The sequence below is a fragment of the Phoenix dactylifera genome, chromosome 2, assembly GCF_051530095.1.
Source record: "Phoenix dactylifera cultivar Ajwa chromosome 2, Ajwa_hap1_PhDact_Kaust_v1.1, whole genome shotgun sequence".
In the NCBI taxonomy this organism is placed as follows: Eukaryota; Viridiplantae; Streptophyta; class Magnoliopsida; order Arecales; family Arecaceae; genus Phoenix; species Phoenix dactylifera.
This window is the reverse complement of record NC_143191.1, coordinates 52,610,258-52,628,344: the sequence shown is the minus strand read 5'-3', so window position 1 is coordinate 52,628,344 and position 18,087 is coordinate 52,610,258. Positions and strand designations below refer to the sequence as shown.

Below are 18,087 nucleotides of genomic sequence, written 5' to 3'. Positions count from 1 at the left end.
TTTAGCTCGCAACTCGAGAACTGGGATGCATAGAACAAGAAACTAGAACTTGAAGCATACAGTGGTATAGATAAATATGGCCAGCGCTTATCTTGAGCATATGCATGAATCAGCAGCAACCCAAATTGCAAAACTGTCAATAAAGCCTCCCAAAGGGTGATTACCCTTGGTGTCCATACCTACAAATTAGCAAAACACATATTGTTAATATCACAATGCAAGAGAAAAAAGTCACGGCTGCATATGCACTGTAAATTTGTAAGTATGATAAGACCAAGCTCAACAAACACATGAGAATTCAAGATATAATAGAGTGAAGACCTATAAATCTCAATCTTCCATGTAATAACATGAGCAAAAACAAGCATATATACAATAGTGGAGTACTTGTTTTTCTTACATATATTCTCAATTCATTCCACAAGGCTTTGTCACTAAGAGAAGACCAATGTTGCATGGACATACAACATGAGTCAGATTTAGACATGCTCAAGTGCCTGATACGATATACAAGGATGCATATTAAAAATATATTCATAAGATTTTGCATCAGAGTATTCTGTAATATTATAGTCCCTTAATAAATCATATTATGGAGAGCTATTATCCTGGGTGGAAGCCTTCAAATGAGTCAAGTTTTCATTTTTAGTCCTTATAAAGTAATCCAAATTGAAAATATAATACTTCACCCACTTCCAAATCCCCAACCAAGCACTGTCTTACTGAATGTAGGCCTTATCCCATGTCACCCCTGGATGTAGTGAAGCATTTTGCTTTGGCTGTTGATAGAGTGTGTGTATAAGCATTGCTCAAGCAGTGTCTGTCCTCGACATGGAGAACCACAAAAGGAATGCTGATTAGAATGTGAATACTCTATCCAACCCCCCCCCCCCCACCCCCTTCATTCTTTTTCTCCTTTCTTCCTTGTGCTCCCTCGACACTCCCCTTCCCTGCACTCCCTCTCCCCATTTTTCCTTCCCATGCCTATCTTTCCCTTTTGTAGTAGCAGCACTGGTCAAAAGTTGCAGAAAGAGTAGTTAGCAGCAGAATGGGCAAAGATGATGGACGTTCCAATAATGGTAATGTCCACACTAGCTCAAGTTTGCATTTGTCTACCCTCAGTTTCTCACCATCACCCTTCGTCTCTCTCTCTAAGCTTGACATGTTTGACACATACTAATGCACTGATATGCATTAATATGCCTTTTTAAATCTGAACTATCAGGTCCAAGTTAAAAAACAACTCAAGACCTGATTGGGAAGCTCCTGAATGGATAGGCCCTTCGACCCCCCGCATTCTCCCTCTCTCATTCCCGTTCTATCCCGCGCTCCCACCCTTGCACTCTCTTCCTGGTCGATCTTATTGGATCCTGCAGGAACTTCCCAAATAGACCTTCAAAGTAGTTATATTTGCAAGGAAAACTAGCACCTTAGCTCAAAAATCATTGACATATGGCAGGTAAAGATCCTGCAGGAACTTCCCAAACAGACCTTCAAAGTAGTTATATTTGCAAGGAAAACTAACAAATTAGCTCAAAAATCATTGACCTATGGCAAGTAAACATGTTACTTGATCTACAACGCAAAAAGTCAAGTGTTCATGCACAAAGGCAGGATATAAAACCAACAACTTGTTAAAGGTCTTTCTACCTTGCAGACATGCATGCAGTCCTACACAAATCTAGAGCATTTAGGCATCATGGATGGGCAAGATCACAAGAGAATAAATAGGAAATCATAATATAAATCAGATATACTAAACGAGAGACAATCGAGCACTAATAGACACCAAGATTACGTGGTTTGGCCAAATCCAATTCCTACAACCAGGGACAACTAGTTCCTTTCGCTATGTGGAGAAACCACAACGGTACAAGGAATATTTCACCTCAAATTTGAAAATGAGGATGATTGTGAGCTCTTAGTGGCTCTCTAGCAACGGAAAAACAGGGCACATAACAGCCACAAGGATGACGACACCTTTTGAATAGACTTCCAAATGCTCCAAGAGAACCCTAATAGAAGAGCTTCCTCATTTCTCCAACTCTCTGCCTTTCTCTCTGGTGTTCCTCTATCTCAAAACCATTCCATTCCAGCCCTCTCTTAGCCAAATTCCAGAAACAATGACAGCCCTTAGACTAGGCCCAACCGAATGGCTAGGAATAATGACAGGAATGGGCTTAAGTTTCATAGTACAGGAGAGGGGATTTGGCTTCACCAACATGGGCTGGTTTTGGCTAGCCCAACATAGACTCAAAAGTTATCACCGCATAAGGAGCTACAAAAGACAATAAATTTTGATGTGCTCCATCCCTCAGCAAAGACTTGAATCCTGCACACACCTCCTCAAGTGGGGCTTTCTTGCCACAACCAATAAGCCAAGTAGCAGGGTTTACAAGCAAGGATACATAAATAACAAATATGAAAAGGTTGGAACAAAATACTATTTTCAGAGTCCAAAAATGTTGCGGAAAATACAGGATCCAAACGGCGAAAAGAACAATGCACAGAGTTGAGAGAGGAAAAGGAAGAAGAAATTGAACACAGGGATTTACGTGGTTCGGCAATGTGCCTACGTCCACGGGAGCGAAACGGCCGTAACTTTTCTTCTGTCACCAAATAACAAGGGTTACAAGATATTTATAGCTAAACCCTAACCCTAGAGTCCCAATCCCTATCAGCATCCCTGGTAAAATAAAATATTACATAATTATCCCAAAGATAAATATATCTCGTCGCTTCGCTCCGCTCCGTTAGAATACCAGTGTACCACTCAAATAAGAATACCACTTAATATGAGCCACTTATTCTAACAATCTCCACCTTGGCGAATATTCACCCCTTAGGAGAAAAAATAACCTGGGATACCACCTGACGCTGATAGGTTGGAACACATCCTCTCTAGCACCTAGAGATGTTAACCAAGTCCAAGCAATGCTTGAACTTGTCTGCAGTAACGGGTTTTGTCAACATATCTGCTGCATTTTCAGAAGTGTGAACTTTCTCAAGCAATATGTCACCGGAAGAAACCAACTCCCTGATCTTGTGATACCTCACATCTATGTGCTTGGTTCTCGCATGATACACCTGGTTCTTCGCCAAATAGATCGCACTCTGACTGTCACAATGCAACTGAACTCCACCTTGCTGAACACCCAGCTCCTTGACTAATCCCGTTAACCACAATGCTTCCTTGGCAGCCTCAGCCACTGCCATATACTCTGACTCAGTCGTAGATAGTGCAACTAGAGACTGTACCATGGACCTCCAACTGATAGGCCCTCCTGCAAGAGTGAATACATAGCCTGTAGTCGACCTCCTGTCATCCAAGTCCCCTGCATAATCTGCATCAACATACCCCACGACTGAAGGATCATCCTGCTGTCTGACAAACATGATACCATGGTCTGTAGTACTCCTCAAGTATCTGAAAATCCACTTGACTGCATCCCAATGCTGTCTCCCTGGATTCGCCATAAACTTGCTCACTGCACTAACTGCATGCGCCAAATCCAGCCTGGTACAAACCATAGCATACATCAGACACCCCACTGCACTAGCATATGGAACCTTTGACATGTCTTCAATTTCTTTCTCTGTCTTTGGGCACTGTGAGGTAGACAATCTAAAATGATTTGCTAAAGGTGTGCTCACTAGCTTTGCATTACCCATGCTAAACCTCTCCAACACCTTCTGTATATAACTACCCTGAGATAACCATAATTTTCTGGAATCTCTGTCCCTGCGAATCTCCATCCCAAGAATCTTCTTGGCCGCGCCCAAATCCTTCATGTCAAACTCTCTACTCAACAAAGTCTTCAACTTGTTGACTTCATTTATACTCTTCGCAGCAATCAGCATATCATCCACATACAGTAATAGAAAAATAAAAGAACCATCATCAAAGCTCCTCACATAAACACAACAGTCATACTCACATCTCCTGTAGCCAATCTGAATCATGTAAGAGTCAAAACGCTTGTACCACTGCCTCGGAGACTGCTTTAGCCCATAAAGTGACTTCCTCAATTTACAGACTAAGTGCTCCTGTCCAGATTCTGAAAACCCTTCTGACTGCTGCATGTAAATCTGCTCCTCCAACTCACCATGAAGAAAAGCTGTCTTTACATCCATCTGCTCTAACTCCATATCGTAATGTGCTACCAATGCCAACACTACCCTAATGGAAGTGTGTCTGACCACTGGGGAGAAAATCTCATCATAGTCAATCCCAGCTCACTGTGAGTATTCCTTTGCTACCAGACGTGCCTTGAACTTTTCCCCTTCTTTTTCTGATACTGCTTCCTTTTTCTTGAACACCCACTTGCATCCTATCGCTCTCTTCCCCTCCGGAAGCTCCACCAACTCCCATGTCTGATTTTTATTTAAAGATTCCATCTCCTCCATCATAGCACCCATCCATCTACTCTTCTCCTGGCTGTGTACTGCCTCCTGAAAAGTAGTAGGATCTCCACTGCTAGTGATTAATGCATAGGAAACCAAATCTTCAAAACCATACCTAGTTGGTGGCTTGATAGTACGCTTGGGTCTGTCTGTGGTTATATTATGTTGCTCTTGATCGGCTGAGGTAGAAGTCTCCGTACCCTGAACATTATTTTTCTTGACAGAACTCTCTAACTCCACCTGCATCACCTGCTTATTGCTGCTGCAACGTTCTGAAATCTGCTTCTCTTCTTCTTGAGTACTTTTCAATATGGCTTTCTCATCAAAAACCACATCTCTGCTGATCACCACCTTGTTTGCCTTCGGATCCCAAAGCTTGTACCCTTTCACCCCTTTCTGATACCCCAGAAAGATACACTGTCTAGACTTCGGGTCTTGCTTTGACCTCTCCTCACTAGGAATATGCACATAGGCAGGACATCCAAATACTCTCAAACCGGAGTAGTCTACCTCATTACCTGTCCATACCTCCTCTGCAACCTTACCATCTAGTGCTGCCCTAGGTGACTTGTTAATCAAGAAGCATGCCATATTCACTGCCTCTGCCCAGAAGTTCTTTGCAAGCCCTGCATTTAACCTAAGACACCGTGCTCTTTCAGCTATAGTCCTGTTCGTCCTTTCCGCCACACCGTTCTGCTGAGGTGTCTTGCGTACTGTGAAGTGTCTCTTAATCCCATGCTGCTCACAAAACTCAATGAACTTTGAATCTGTGTACTCAGTCCCATTGTCTGACCTGAGGCATTTGATCTTTCTCCCTGTCTGATTCTCTACTTCAGCTTTCCACAACTTGAACTTGGCAAACGTTTCTGACTTGTGCTGCATGAAGTACACCCAGACCTTTCTCGAGAAATCATCAATAAAAGTTACGAAATATGTATGTCCACCCCGTGATGCTACTCTGACTGGTCCCCAAACATCTGTATGAACATAGTCAAGAATACCCTCTGTCTTGTGCGTGGCAGTCCTGAATTGAACCTTGTTCTGTTTTCCAAGAACACAATACTTGCAGCAATTCAGTTTGCAAGTTTTAATACCCTTCAGAAAATTTCTTTTATGCAGTTCCAGCATACCACGTTCACTCATATGACCCAAACGCATATGCCACAAGACTGTATTATCAGACTCAGATTCTGCAGCAGCAACTCCACCTACAACAGTAGTCCCTATCAACATGTAGATGTTCCCTGCTACTTTCTGCCCCTTCATCACTGTCATAGCACCTCTACTAACCTTCATTACTCCACCTTGAGACTTGTAACAAAACCCGTTAGAGTCTAAGGTACCCAATGAAATTAGATTCTTTCTCAAATCTGGAACATGTCTAACATCACACAACGTTCTAACCACACCATCAAACATAGTATTTCTGATATTCCCTATTCCAATGACTTTGCAAGATGCATTATTACCCATCAAAACAGAACCAGAATTAACTAACCTATAGGTATCAAACCAATCTTTATTGGGCGTCATGTGATAGGAACATGCTGAATCTAGAATCCAAGAATCCGCGAGATGATCCGAACTGGACGAAACTGAAAGTATATCACCGTCACTGCTCTCTGTGTCTTCTTTCACTATATTTGCAGACTTGGACCCTTCAGATCTGTCATCATCTTTACCCTTCTTTTTCTCAGGACAATTTCGCTTTATGTGACCCTGTTTTCCACACTTGTAGCACGTTATGCTCTTCTTTTTCCTGGATTTAGACCGGGATTTACTGCGATTTGATCCATTCCTTGTGTTGCTTCTTCCACGCTCCTGGTTACCCTTCACCACTAAACCTTCTCCCTGAGAACTCTCAGCACTGGCTTTCTTCCTCTGATGAAAACCTAACAAGGCTCCAATGACGTCCTCTAACTCCAGGGTCTCCTTTCCCCACGTCAGAGTTGTAACCAAATTTTCGTACGTAGGAGAAGCAGGTAAAAAATGCAATAACATCAACGCTTTGTCTTCGTCTTCGAACTTCACATCAACTCGCTGCAAATCACTGATAATCTGATTGAACATGTTGATATGTTGGCTTAAATCAGCACCCTCTATCATCTTAAGACCGTACAGTTTCTGCTTAAGATAGAGCTTGTTCGTCAACGACTTGGACATGTACCGACTCTCCAACTTTGACCAAATTGCCGCCGGCGATTCCTCGTCCATGACATGATACATCACATCATCAGCCAGACAAAGTCGTATATTTGAAACAGCCTTAGCCTCCAATTCCTTCCACTCTGCATTACCCATGTCATCTGGTTTGTTTCCATACAGGGTCTTCACCATACCCTGTGATACTAACAGATCCTTCACCCTCCTCTGCCATAGCCCGAAATTTTCAGTTCCATCGAACTTTATCACATCGAACTTTGCAGAAGACATCCCTACAATCTTATCTTTTTGCAAAATAAAATAGAGAAAAATAGGATCTGTTGAAAAATTAAAATACCAGAAACGCCCCTCTTCTCCTAGGTCAGAACGCACGCTAGCGACGGCAGAACCCCCCTCCTCGCGACGAGAGGACCGACGGGCGGAGCGCTAGCGACGGCCTCTTCCTCCACTGGATCCCGCCACGGACGGCGGTGGTGGCGCGCGGATGACGGGAAGTTCTTCCTCTCCTCGCTTGCGTCGGTCGACGATGGGGTTTTGGGCTTCCTTGCTCGGACAGCGCTCCTCTCCTCCTTGATCTCCTGCTTCCCGTTGAAGAGCACGACGGGAAGGAGGCTGCGGGGTTGACGGCGTGCTCGGGGAAAGATGCTCTCTGCGATGGGGTTTTCTTTTCTCCACGGGAGCCACGACGAACCAGAGAACAATGGGGTTTCGGTTGGGAAGAAGAAACCCACGAGCCCCCCCTCCACGTGAAGCAGGAACGCCCACGTGAGGAATTGTATTTCCTGTGCTTGGGAGAGAGGACACAAAACCCTCAAAAAACCCCTCCGACGTGAAAGGAAAATCTCCTACCTTCACGTTGAAGCAAAACCTTCCACGGCTGATCTCCCCTTTCCCTCTCTTCACGGCCTTCAAGAAGCAACCCCTCCTGTGAAACCAACCTGGCACGGAAAAGACCACCCACGGGAGGAAAATTTCTTTGCGTTTTCTCGGCTTGGGAGAAGACGCCTCTAATCTCCCCACGGGAAGAACACCGCCCACGGCCGCAGGAAATATCACCTGAGGCTCTGATACCAATTGTTGCGGAAAATACAGGATCCAAATGGCGAAAAGAACAATGCACAGAGTTGAGAGAGGAAAAGGAAGAAGAAATTGAACACAAGGATTTACGTGGTTCGGCAATGTGCCTACGTCCACGGGAGCGAAACGACCGTAACTTTTCTTCTGTCACCAAATAACAAGGGTTACAAGATATTTATAGCTAAACCCTAACCCTAGAGTCCCAATCCCTATCAGCATCCCTGGTAAAATAAAATATTACATAATTATTCCAAAGATAAATATATCTCGTCGCTTCGCTCCGCTCCGTTAGAATACCAGTGTACCACTCAAATAAGAATACCACTTAATATGAGCCACTTATTCTAACAAAAAATTTTCCTAGTAATCTGCTTCCAACCCAAGAGGCACTCAAACTTTTTCCTTTGCATAGCCTATTTAAATTCTCAAATCCTATTCCAATTGCCTCATGAGCATCAAACAATTACAAAATGCATCAAAGTACATGTCTATTTCAGCCTCATCCCTCCGACTTCTATATACAGAAAACTGTCCATTGTTGATGAGATTAACAGGCTATGCAAGTCAATTCTAGGTCATAATAATTCAGCATTGAGCTCATACCTTTTTAGACTAATTATTGATTTATTTTTTGCTAATATTTAGGAAAATGTACTGATGCGGGATTTGCACCCCGTCACCAGCAGAGCCCACACCCACCGGCCGAGCAGCAGAAGAGAGAGTGTCCCCCAGGAGGTATTGTCCGCTTTGGGTCCGGTGTTAGCGGCGCCTCACGGTTTTGCCCCACAAAAGGCGCCTCCTTGAGGGAAGGGTTATTGAGCCCCCCATTATATGGCACAGACCTTCCCGCTGAACAGCCGATGTGGGACTAAATTGGGGAACCCCCCACAACACAGCCCCCCCAGCGGGAAGGTCCTGTGAGTGGATCGGCTCCTTACTGGATGGACGAAGGGCCGAGGCCCTTCCTCTAGCGCCATCTGATGCGGGATTTGCACCCCGTCACCAGCAGAGCCCACACCCACCGGCCGAGCAGCAGAAGAGAGAGTGTCCCCCAGGAGGTATTGTCCGCTTTGGGTCCGGTGTTAGCGGCGCCTCACAGTTTTGCCCCACAAAAGGCGTCTCCTTGAGGGAAGGGTTATTGAGCCCCCCATTATATGGCACAGACCTTTCCGCTGAACAGCCGATGTGGGACTAAATTGGGGATGCCCCGATACGTCGGGATGCCCCGAGACGTCGGGATGCGTTCTCCATCGGCCAACGAGCTCGGCTCGTTCTCCATCGGCCAACGAGCTCGGCTCGTTCTCCTACCCTGACCACGGTCGGGATGCCCCGAGACGTCGGGATGCCCCGATACTTCGAGATGCCCCGAAACGTCGGGATGCCCCGATACGTTCGGATGCCTCGAGACGTCGAGATGCGGTCTTCACCGGCCAACGAGCTCGGCTCATTCTCCATCGACTTCAACCAACGAGCTCGGCTCGTTCTCCATCGGCCAACGAGCACGGCTCGTTCTCCTACCCCGAGACGTCGGGATGCCCCGATATTTCGGGATGCCCCGATACGTCGGGATGCCCCGAGACGTCGGGATGCGTTCTCCACCGACCAACGAGCTCGGCTCGTTCTCCATCGGCCAACGAGCTCGGCTCGTTCTCCATCGGCCAACGAGCTCGGCTCGTTCTCCTACCCTGACCACGGTCGGGATGCCCCGAGACGTCGGGATGCCCCGATACTTCGGGATGCCCCGAGACGTCGGGATGCCCCGAGACGTCCGGATGCCTCAAGACGTCGAGATGCGGTCTTCACCGGCCAACGAGCTCAGCTCGTTCTCCATCGACTTCAACCGATGAGCTCGGCTCGTTCTCCATCGGCCAACGAGCTCGGCTCGTTCTCCTACCCCGACCACGGCCGGGATGCCTCGAGACGTCGAGATGCCCCGATACGTCGGGATGCCCCGATACGTTGGGATGCGGTCTTCACCGGCCAACGAGCTCGGCTCGTTCTCCATCGACTTCAACCGACGAGCTCGGCTCGTTCTCCTACCTCGACCACGGTCGGGATGCCCCGATACGTTGGGATGCGGTCTTCATCGACCAAGCGAGCTCGGCTCGTTCTCCTGTTCATGATCAGCGGGAAGTCCGTGGTTGGCAATAAGCTGAATTCTCCTATCTCTGCCGACGTCCTCAAAGAACGGACTCCGAGCAGAGGAGCGTCTTCAGTCGCCTCGGCGTAAGAACGCTCGCGGTACCAGGTACCCATTTATTTAATGTTTTTACATTATCTTATCTATTCCTGGATTTTTTCTCTCTGCCGACGTCCTCAAAGAACGGACTCCGAGCAGAGGAGCGTCTTCAGTCGCCTCGGCGTAAGAACGCTCACGGTACCAGGTACCCATTTATTTAATGTTTTTACATTATCTTATCTATTCCTGGATTTTCTCTCTCTGCCGACGTCCTCAAAGAACGGACTCCGAGCAGAGGAGCGTCTTCAGTCGCCTCGGCGTTAGAACGCTCGCGGTACCAGGTACCCATTTATTTAATATTTTTACATTATCTTATCTATTCCTGAATTTTTTCTCTCTGCCGACGTCCTCAAAGAACGGACTCCGAGCAGAGGAGCGTCTTCAGTCGCCTCGGCATAAGAACGCTCACGGTACCAGGTACCCATTTATTTAATGTTCTTACATTATCTTATCTATTCCTGGATTTTCTCTCTCTGCCGACGCCCTCAAAGAACGGACTCCGAGCAGAGGAGCGTCTTCAGTCGCCTCGGCGTAAGAACGCTCACGGTACCAGGTACCCACTCAATGTCTACGTTCTCAATTTACTTTCATCCCTGATTAATTATCTGAATAAACCCCCGACTGACGTCAAGGTACCTGGTCGGGCCAATCATCGCCCGGCCTCGCCCTTCCTACGTACACCGATTAACAGCAAGCTTAGTTTATACTAGGCTCGGTGAATCCCCGTCGCGAGCTGACGAGCATTCAACCCGTTCGTCGGAAAAGAATCCGGTCCACCCCGGCAACTCGAGGCTCAGACTCAAGGTTCACTAACTTGCTAAAAAATTCAAGTCCTAGCGACCGTCTAGGGCTCGGCCGAATTCTGGGCTAGGCTCGGAAAGACTTCCCGAGCCCAAACACCCTAAGCGTAAGCATCACTATATTGCTGGTCGAAGGACCGAGCAATGGAGCTCGGCAAGCCGAGCTTAAACGCAAGTCCTGTGGCGGACGAAGTTGGGGCCATAGAGCCCATGCCTTTGGAGCCTAAAGAGGATCCAGGCAGAGGAACCTAAGCCTATCAAAGATAAGGCATCGCAAATATAAGGAAAATACGTGTATATTCATTTCAAAAAAGGCCCGTAGGCTAAGTACAGAGCTCGGGCTCGGCCCTTACAAGTGTGGGGACCATCCCGACTTAAAAATAAAAAAAAAAAAAACTACTACACTAAGGCTCGGCTTCGGCAGCTTCGGAAGCGGCCGGCTCTGTGGTCGAGGCTTCCTCTTCGGCGGCCTCGGCAGTAACAGGAGCAGCCTCCGAGGCAGCCTCGGTGACTCCAGGGACCGCCTTGGGCAGACTTCCCTGGTCAGCCTTCGAAGCCTCTGCCTCCGACCTTTCGACCCCTGCTCTCGGTTTGAGCAGGTCTACGTCGAAGTCCGGAAGGAGCCGCCGCAGTTGGTTGCGGAAATCCCTGAAGCCTTGGATCAGCCCATTCACACCTTCCTCTTCTAGAAGGTCACGGAACTCATCCGACTCCCGGAAAAGCTTCACCGCGCTCTGAGCCTGCTCCCGAGCCTCGAGCTCCCGAGCCTCGTGATATGCGGCTTTCCGTTCGAGGTTTCTTATTTCCCGCTCAAGCTCTAAGTGTCTGAGGCGGGCATTTCCCACCTCCTGCTCACGGGTAGCCAGCGCCAGCTCGGCCTCGGCCAAACGGGCCTCCACGGCGCGCACTTCGGACCTCGCCAGCGTGTGCGCGCCCTTCTCCTCATCGAGCTCGGCGGTTAGAGCCCGAATTTCCTCCTCGGCCGCTCCCACCCTTGCCTGGAGCACCTGGCGCTCGGCCTCGGAGGCCTGGCACCTCGCCTCGGCCTCCTCGTGTCCCCGCTGATGCCTCCGGGCCCACTCCCGGTAGTCTTGCACAATGTGCATCAGCGTCTCCGTCTCGTGCAAGTGCTGCAAAAGAGACGTGAAAAACGTGAGGAACTAAAAGTAAAACTTTTTATAACTATACCGACGGGAAAACTAACTTACCCGGACGGCGTTGCAGAGAGTAGTGTCCATGAAAGCGCCGTAGCTCATGGACCGTATTTTCACCTGGTCGGCCGGAAGCAGCGCGACCCGAAATACTTCGCGCGCCACTTGAGGGTTATCGAGGGCTGAATCGCCCTCGAACACCGACCAGACGGGTGCGTGAGGCACCCGCTCCCCCGAGCCTGACGGGCCCGGAAGGCCAACTTCGGCTGGCCTGGGCGGAGCCGACCCCGAGGCCCCCTGGCTACTCCCCGGCTCGGAGCTAGAGGGCTGGGGTCGGGCAGGCGGCCGATCCGACTGCCGCAAAACTGGAGCGGGGCGCGCAAGCGCTAGACCCGCGGAACTTCTCCCCTGGTCGGCAACTGGGGCATCCTGCTGACCAGGAATCTGCGCCAAGGGCACCGGGCACGGGAGCACCACCGAAGCTCCCCGGGGGCCCGTGCCCCTGGAATCCGCGCCCTCCCTCCGACCAGCGTCGGAGTGCGCGGGCCGAGAAGCGCCCGCCTCGGCCACTGCTGTCGCCGGGGTCGCCGAGGTTTTCGCTTTCTTCCTCGGCTCGGTCGGCTCGCCTGAGAGCTCGGCTGCCCTCTTCTGAAATCGGGCGTAGAGGACCTCGCTCTTGGTCACCATCTTTGCGATATCTGCAAGGACGAGCAGGATTAGACAGAGAACAATAAACAAATAAAAGAGACACTACCGTTACTCTTACCATGGGGACGCGCCGAGCTCAGGCCCACGTTCACTAGAGCGTCCTCACTTATGAGACCGTTCAGTAAAATGCCGTCCCCGAGGCTGCGGATGGTGTCGATGATCCCCTGCTCACGTGGAGAAAGCCGGGGGGGCTTGTTGATAGACCTAAGCTGGGTCGGTCTCCACCTAGGGTCATACCCCCACGTCCGTTCAGAACCCAGGAAGAAGAATTTCTTCTTCCAGTCATGAATAGACGAAGGGGCACCCTGAAAGAGTGGCCGGCCCGCCCGAAGGGCGATGTAGAGCCACTCTCCGTCTTCCGGATTCGACTTCAAAATAAAAAGCCGCCGGAAGACGTTGACAGAGGTCGGAATCCCGTGCAGCAAACACAGCGACAGGAAACCGATCACTGTCCTCCAGGCATTTGGAGCGAGTTGTGCCGGAACCAGTTGGTATACCGTCAACAACTCATTCACGAAGCCGTGAAGAGGAAATCGTAGGCCGGCCCAGAGTGATTCTAGATACACTCCAATCCGGCCTACCGGAGGATCGGTTACCCGATCCCCCCGCCTGGCGGGTTCCAAACGGAACCCTTGAAGAGGGAAAAACCACTCCTCGGTCATTTCGACCTCCAGGACGCTCATAGTGGACTCGACTTCACTCGGAATAGAACCCATTACGAGGAAGAAAGAGATTAAGAGAGAAAAGGGGACCTGCGGAAGACGCCGGAGAAAGAAAACTTCGGACTGAAAAAAGCTGGAGGAAGAAGGCAATAAGAAGGGAACGGGAGACCAGGGGAGAGTTTATATAGACCTCCCCAACGGCCCAGATCAGCAAGAAAAATGCTGCATCTCGTTTAGATAACAACACGTGTCAGCCCGAAAGACAGAGCGCCGCATTTAATTTAGGTTGACGCTTCGAACACCGAAGCACCCCACCGGATCGAGTGGCCCCATCATGAGCCCACGACGCGAGGACGCTTCGGAGAAGGCGTCCCAATAATGAGATATTTCGGAAAAGAGGAGACGCCGCCTACTAAAGGCACCTCGAAACGCCCGATAATTCAAAACGCGCAATAATTTAAAATTTTCGGAATCTGTAATGACCCAACTAAAACTACTTCCCGCGCTCAAGCTGGTAGCCAGCTAGAACTCGGAAGTCGGGGGGTAGTGTTGGGGGAAAAACCCAAGTCATGCCGCCTCGGAGGCGCCCGACCAAAAGGGGCGCCGACCAGCAGCGCTCAACTAGAGAGCGCCGACCAGCAGCGCTCAACTAGAGAGCACCGACCAGAGAGCGCCGAATAGAGGCGCTCGGCAAGAAGGAGCCGACCAGAAAGCGCCGACCAGAAGCAACCCCGCCACAGGACACTCCCTTAGGTAACCAGCTCGGCTCGGAACCCGGGCCGGGCCCGTGCCTTAGCCAAAAACTCAGTCCCCGCCTAACCCTCTAAGGGACCTGACAACTCCACTACAACCTGCCACCATCTTTTAAGCCATCAAGACACAAGATCTCCGCAGGTATTCGGCACGACCTATCATTAATGCATGAGACCCCCTCAGGTCTCCGATGCACTCAGTCATTAAATGAACACGGCTCAAGATGATCTCCGGATCACTGAACCATCAAAGCGTATGGCTCTCCCTGACCGCCGGTTCACTCGGTAATTAATGCACTTACCATCTACGAACTCCAGGCCCACCACGGCTGACGGTTCAACCACTCCAACCCTTCCCTCAAGGAGGCGCCTTTTGTGGGGCAAAACCGTGAGGCGCCGCTAACACCGGACCCAAAGCGGACAATACCTCCTGGGGGACACTCTCTCTTCTGCTGCTCGGCCGGTGGGTGTGGGCTCTGCTGGTGACGGGGTGCAAATCCCGCATCAGATGGCGCTAGAGGAAGGGCCTCGGCCCTTCGTCCATCCAGTAAGGAGCCGACCCACTCACAGGACCTTCCCGCTGGAGGGGCTGTGTTGTGGGGGGTTCTCCAATTTAGTCCCACATCGGCTGTTCAGCGGGAAGGTCTGTGCCATATAATGGGGGGCTCAATAACCCTTCCCTCAAGGAGGCGCCTTTTATGGGGCAAAACCGTGAGGCGCCGCTAACACCGGACCCAAAGCGGACAATACCTCCTGGGGGACACTCTCTCTTCTGCTGCTCGGCCGGTGGGTGTAGGCTCTGCTGGTGACGGGGTGCAAATCCCGCATCAGATGGCGCTAGAGGAAGGGCCTCGGCCCTTCGTCCATCCAGTAAGGAGCCGACCCACTCACAGGACCTTCCCGCTGGGGGGGCTGTGTTGTGGGGGGTTCCCCAATATAGTCCCACATCGGCTGTTCAGCGGGAAGGTCTGTGCCATATAATGGGGGGCTCAATAACCCTTCCCTCAAGGAGGCGCCTTTTGTGGGGCAAAATCGTGAGGCGCCGCTAACACCGGACCCAAAGCGGACAATACCTCCTGGGGAACACTCTCTCTTCTGCTGCTCGGCCGGTGGGTGTGGGCTCTGCTGGTGACGGGGTGCAAATCCCGCATCAAATGGCGCTAGAAGGAGGGCCTCGGCCCTTCGTCCATCCAGTAAGGAGCCGACCCACTCACAGGACCTTCCCGCTGGGGGGGCTGTGTTGTGGGGGGTTCCCCAATTTAGTCCCACATCGGCTGTTCAGCGGGAAGGTCTGTGCCATATAATGGGGGGCTCAATAACCCTTCCCTCAAGGAGGCGCCTTTTGTGGGGCAAAACCGTGAGGCGCCGCTAACACCGGACCCAAAGCGGACAATACCTCCTGGGGGACACTCTCTCTTCTGCTGCTCGGCCGGTGGGTGTGGGCTCTGCTGGTGACGGGGTGCAAATCCCGCATCATATACATAAAGTTTTATTTGCAAATGATATAAGAAAACAATTTGATTAAATGTTAAATTGAATTTATGGAAGAAAGCATTAGGAAAAGGGCTTAAAATCAGCATAAAGGTAGAGTATATGGTAAATCCCAATTAAGAATGATGGACAAGATACAACACAAAGTGATTGATTTCCTTATTTGGGACATGATAAATAAAGTAATAGAGAGACAAAGAAAGATTGTACTAGACTAGAACTGGTTGGATGAGGTAGAGTGGTGCGTTTTGGGGAATTATGTGATCAAGGCATACCTTAGTGACTTAAAGGGAATACAGAACACTAATAAGGCTTACAATGGATGGTCAGAATGTTCGATAATAAAAACAGTCCAAAGGAAACAAACTAAGTACAACAGAAATAAGAATATTAAGATGGATGTTTGATGAAACTAGGAAGAACAGAGTGAGAAAGAGATATATTAGAGAAAGCTATAGGAGTTACACAAGTTAAGGATAAAGTAACACAGAATTGATTGAGATGGTATGGGCATGTATAATGAAGATTAGAGAGCTCCAATAAAGGCTAGGACTTAAGCTAACATGAATAGAGTTGGTGAGTAAAAACAAGGAAAAGCTTGAAACAACATCAAAGATAGTACTAATCAGTAAATAGAAACACTTGGGGAATGAGAAGCCATAAAGCTGACCCCAAATAATTAAGATAAGGCTGATGGTTATGGTAAGGGTTACCATAAAAAAGGAATACATGTAATATGAAGATCTAGAAAATTAGGGCTAAGAGAACCTTTAGGCCTTTACTACAATTTCTTGTCCCAGATTATCTTCAACAGTTTGAAAGCCTTCATCCAAGAAGTTGGAAAGTCGGGGATGGAGTTTCAAGATCTATATCTATGAACTCGCTCCAAAATTTTTCTATGAACTCTCTCTCTCTCTCTCTCTCTCTCTCCAAAATTTTAAAATCAATACTAAAAACATTGTGAGGTTGTTCATAAAAACAATTGTAAGGTAATATTGGTAATTTTGCTTCTTGAAAGCATGACTTCAATATTAAATACAGCTACAAATATTTAATAAGTCTAAGATTGTTGTAGAAACACATATAAATAAAAAATTTAAAGAAATTATATATATAAGCACTATACACCAAACAAGAAAAAACAAGAATGAAGAAGTATCCATTTGATGTACTAGAATTACCTCTAAGATTATGTAAAGCCAAAAATATGCCCAAAATGACCAGAAGAGCTCAACTAGCCAAACACCTATGTCAGATATCTTCTTCAAAGCACCAGCTGCAGGAACCACCACACAAACAGCATGGATAGAAAACAGGTCGAAGGCAGCAGAACCTACAAGTGTACCTGGCCCTAAACCTAGAGTTCAAATTAAAAGGCATGAGAAGGTTACTCTAGGGAATGTAAAATATGAAATGAGTTGTTACCTCTCAAAAGGTAGAGCATATTAAAGTGTAATACATTGCAAATGAATTCTCATCAAATAAAAAAAAACATGCACAATCCTGAAGGTCGAGATGAATGGATCACAAAAAAGATGCATCATCAGAAAATTCTATAATAACTACTCTTGGTGATTGGTGGAAAATAACTAATAAGAGCAATCAAGGAAGCTAAGGTATGCTTCTTGCTAGTGACTCTAAGTGGAATAGTTTTATCTTTATTGAAATTGCCTCATATATCAATAAAACCATGATTCATTTGCATTATCAAACAATCCCAGTGTACTAGAAGCACAAAGATCTCTAAGAAATTAGAAGTAAAAACAACCACAACAGAAAATCTTGACACAAAATATTACCTAATACACCTGATATAGCATCATTACTTCCGAAAAAAGAAAGAAAGAAAGAAAGAAAGAAAAAGAAAATACAAGCAGATAGGACCCTCACTCTCATAGTCCAAGCATTAACCACAAGATGCACAAGCATCGCCCAGAAAAATTTTCTCTTGAGTCTGAGGGCATGTAATCAGCCAAGATGATCAACACATATGACACAGTGTACAATTCTAAACAGGAGGTGAAAATGGATTGGATAATATCCAATCTGATCTGCTTCTGTATCAGGTTTACTTGGATTTAGATATTCATTTTCAGCATCTGACTTATAGCCTTGTCCTTGCTTGTATCAGTCAGAGAAAACCAGATACAAGTATGAATTTATATACAAATATCCATACTTCCAACTCTCATAAAGTCTGAAGGGTACAAGGCGACACATCAATAAAATTTCAACTTTATTTCCATATAGTGATTAACTTCGTGGATTACATTCTAGAAGCACTATCTGTCAGCCCTTTGACTTAAAATTTGTAGCTTAGAGAGTTGTTTTATCCAATAAAAAAGTCATGTGGTCAAGTGAATCCAATTATTCATTTTTTCACTTTTTGTACAATAATTTGTTTATTTTAGAAAAATAATAAAAGAAAGTTAGAAGGATTGCAAAATATTCTACATCACGTTTGCATCATCCAATTTTATACCTGCATTGTTAATGTTCGATTTATACAAATATGGATACAAATTTTAGCATCCAACTAAATCCATATCCACTTTCATATTTGCCAAAACAAAATGGATAAGGATATGGATAGTAATATCCAATCCATATCCAATCTGTTTCTATCACTAATTCGAAGTG

At 47.6% G+C, this 18,087-nt stretch overlaps 1 protein-coding gene across 9 annotated transcripts in view; it reads right to left on the bottom strand.

Annotated features, from left to right (window-relative positions):
- MHX (magnesium/proton exchanger) overlaps positions 1 to 18,087 on the bottom strand; it is a 34,883-nt gene that overhangs the window by 10,554 nt on the left and 6,242 nt on the right. For all 9 annotated transcript variants that reach the window (XM_088716960.2, XM_008809091.5, XM_088716959.2 and 6 more), the window contains 2 exons: positions 16,629 to 16,804; positions 61 to 179 (listed from right to left, as the gene is read on the bottom strand). In XM_088716960.2, the coding sequence (XP_088573086.2) occupies positions 61 to 179; positions 16,629 to 16,804 (295 nt within the window). The remainder of the gene's footprint in view (positions 1 to 60; positions 180 to 16,628; positions 16,805 to 18,087) is intronic.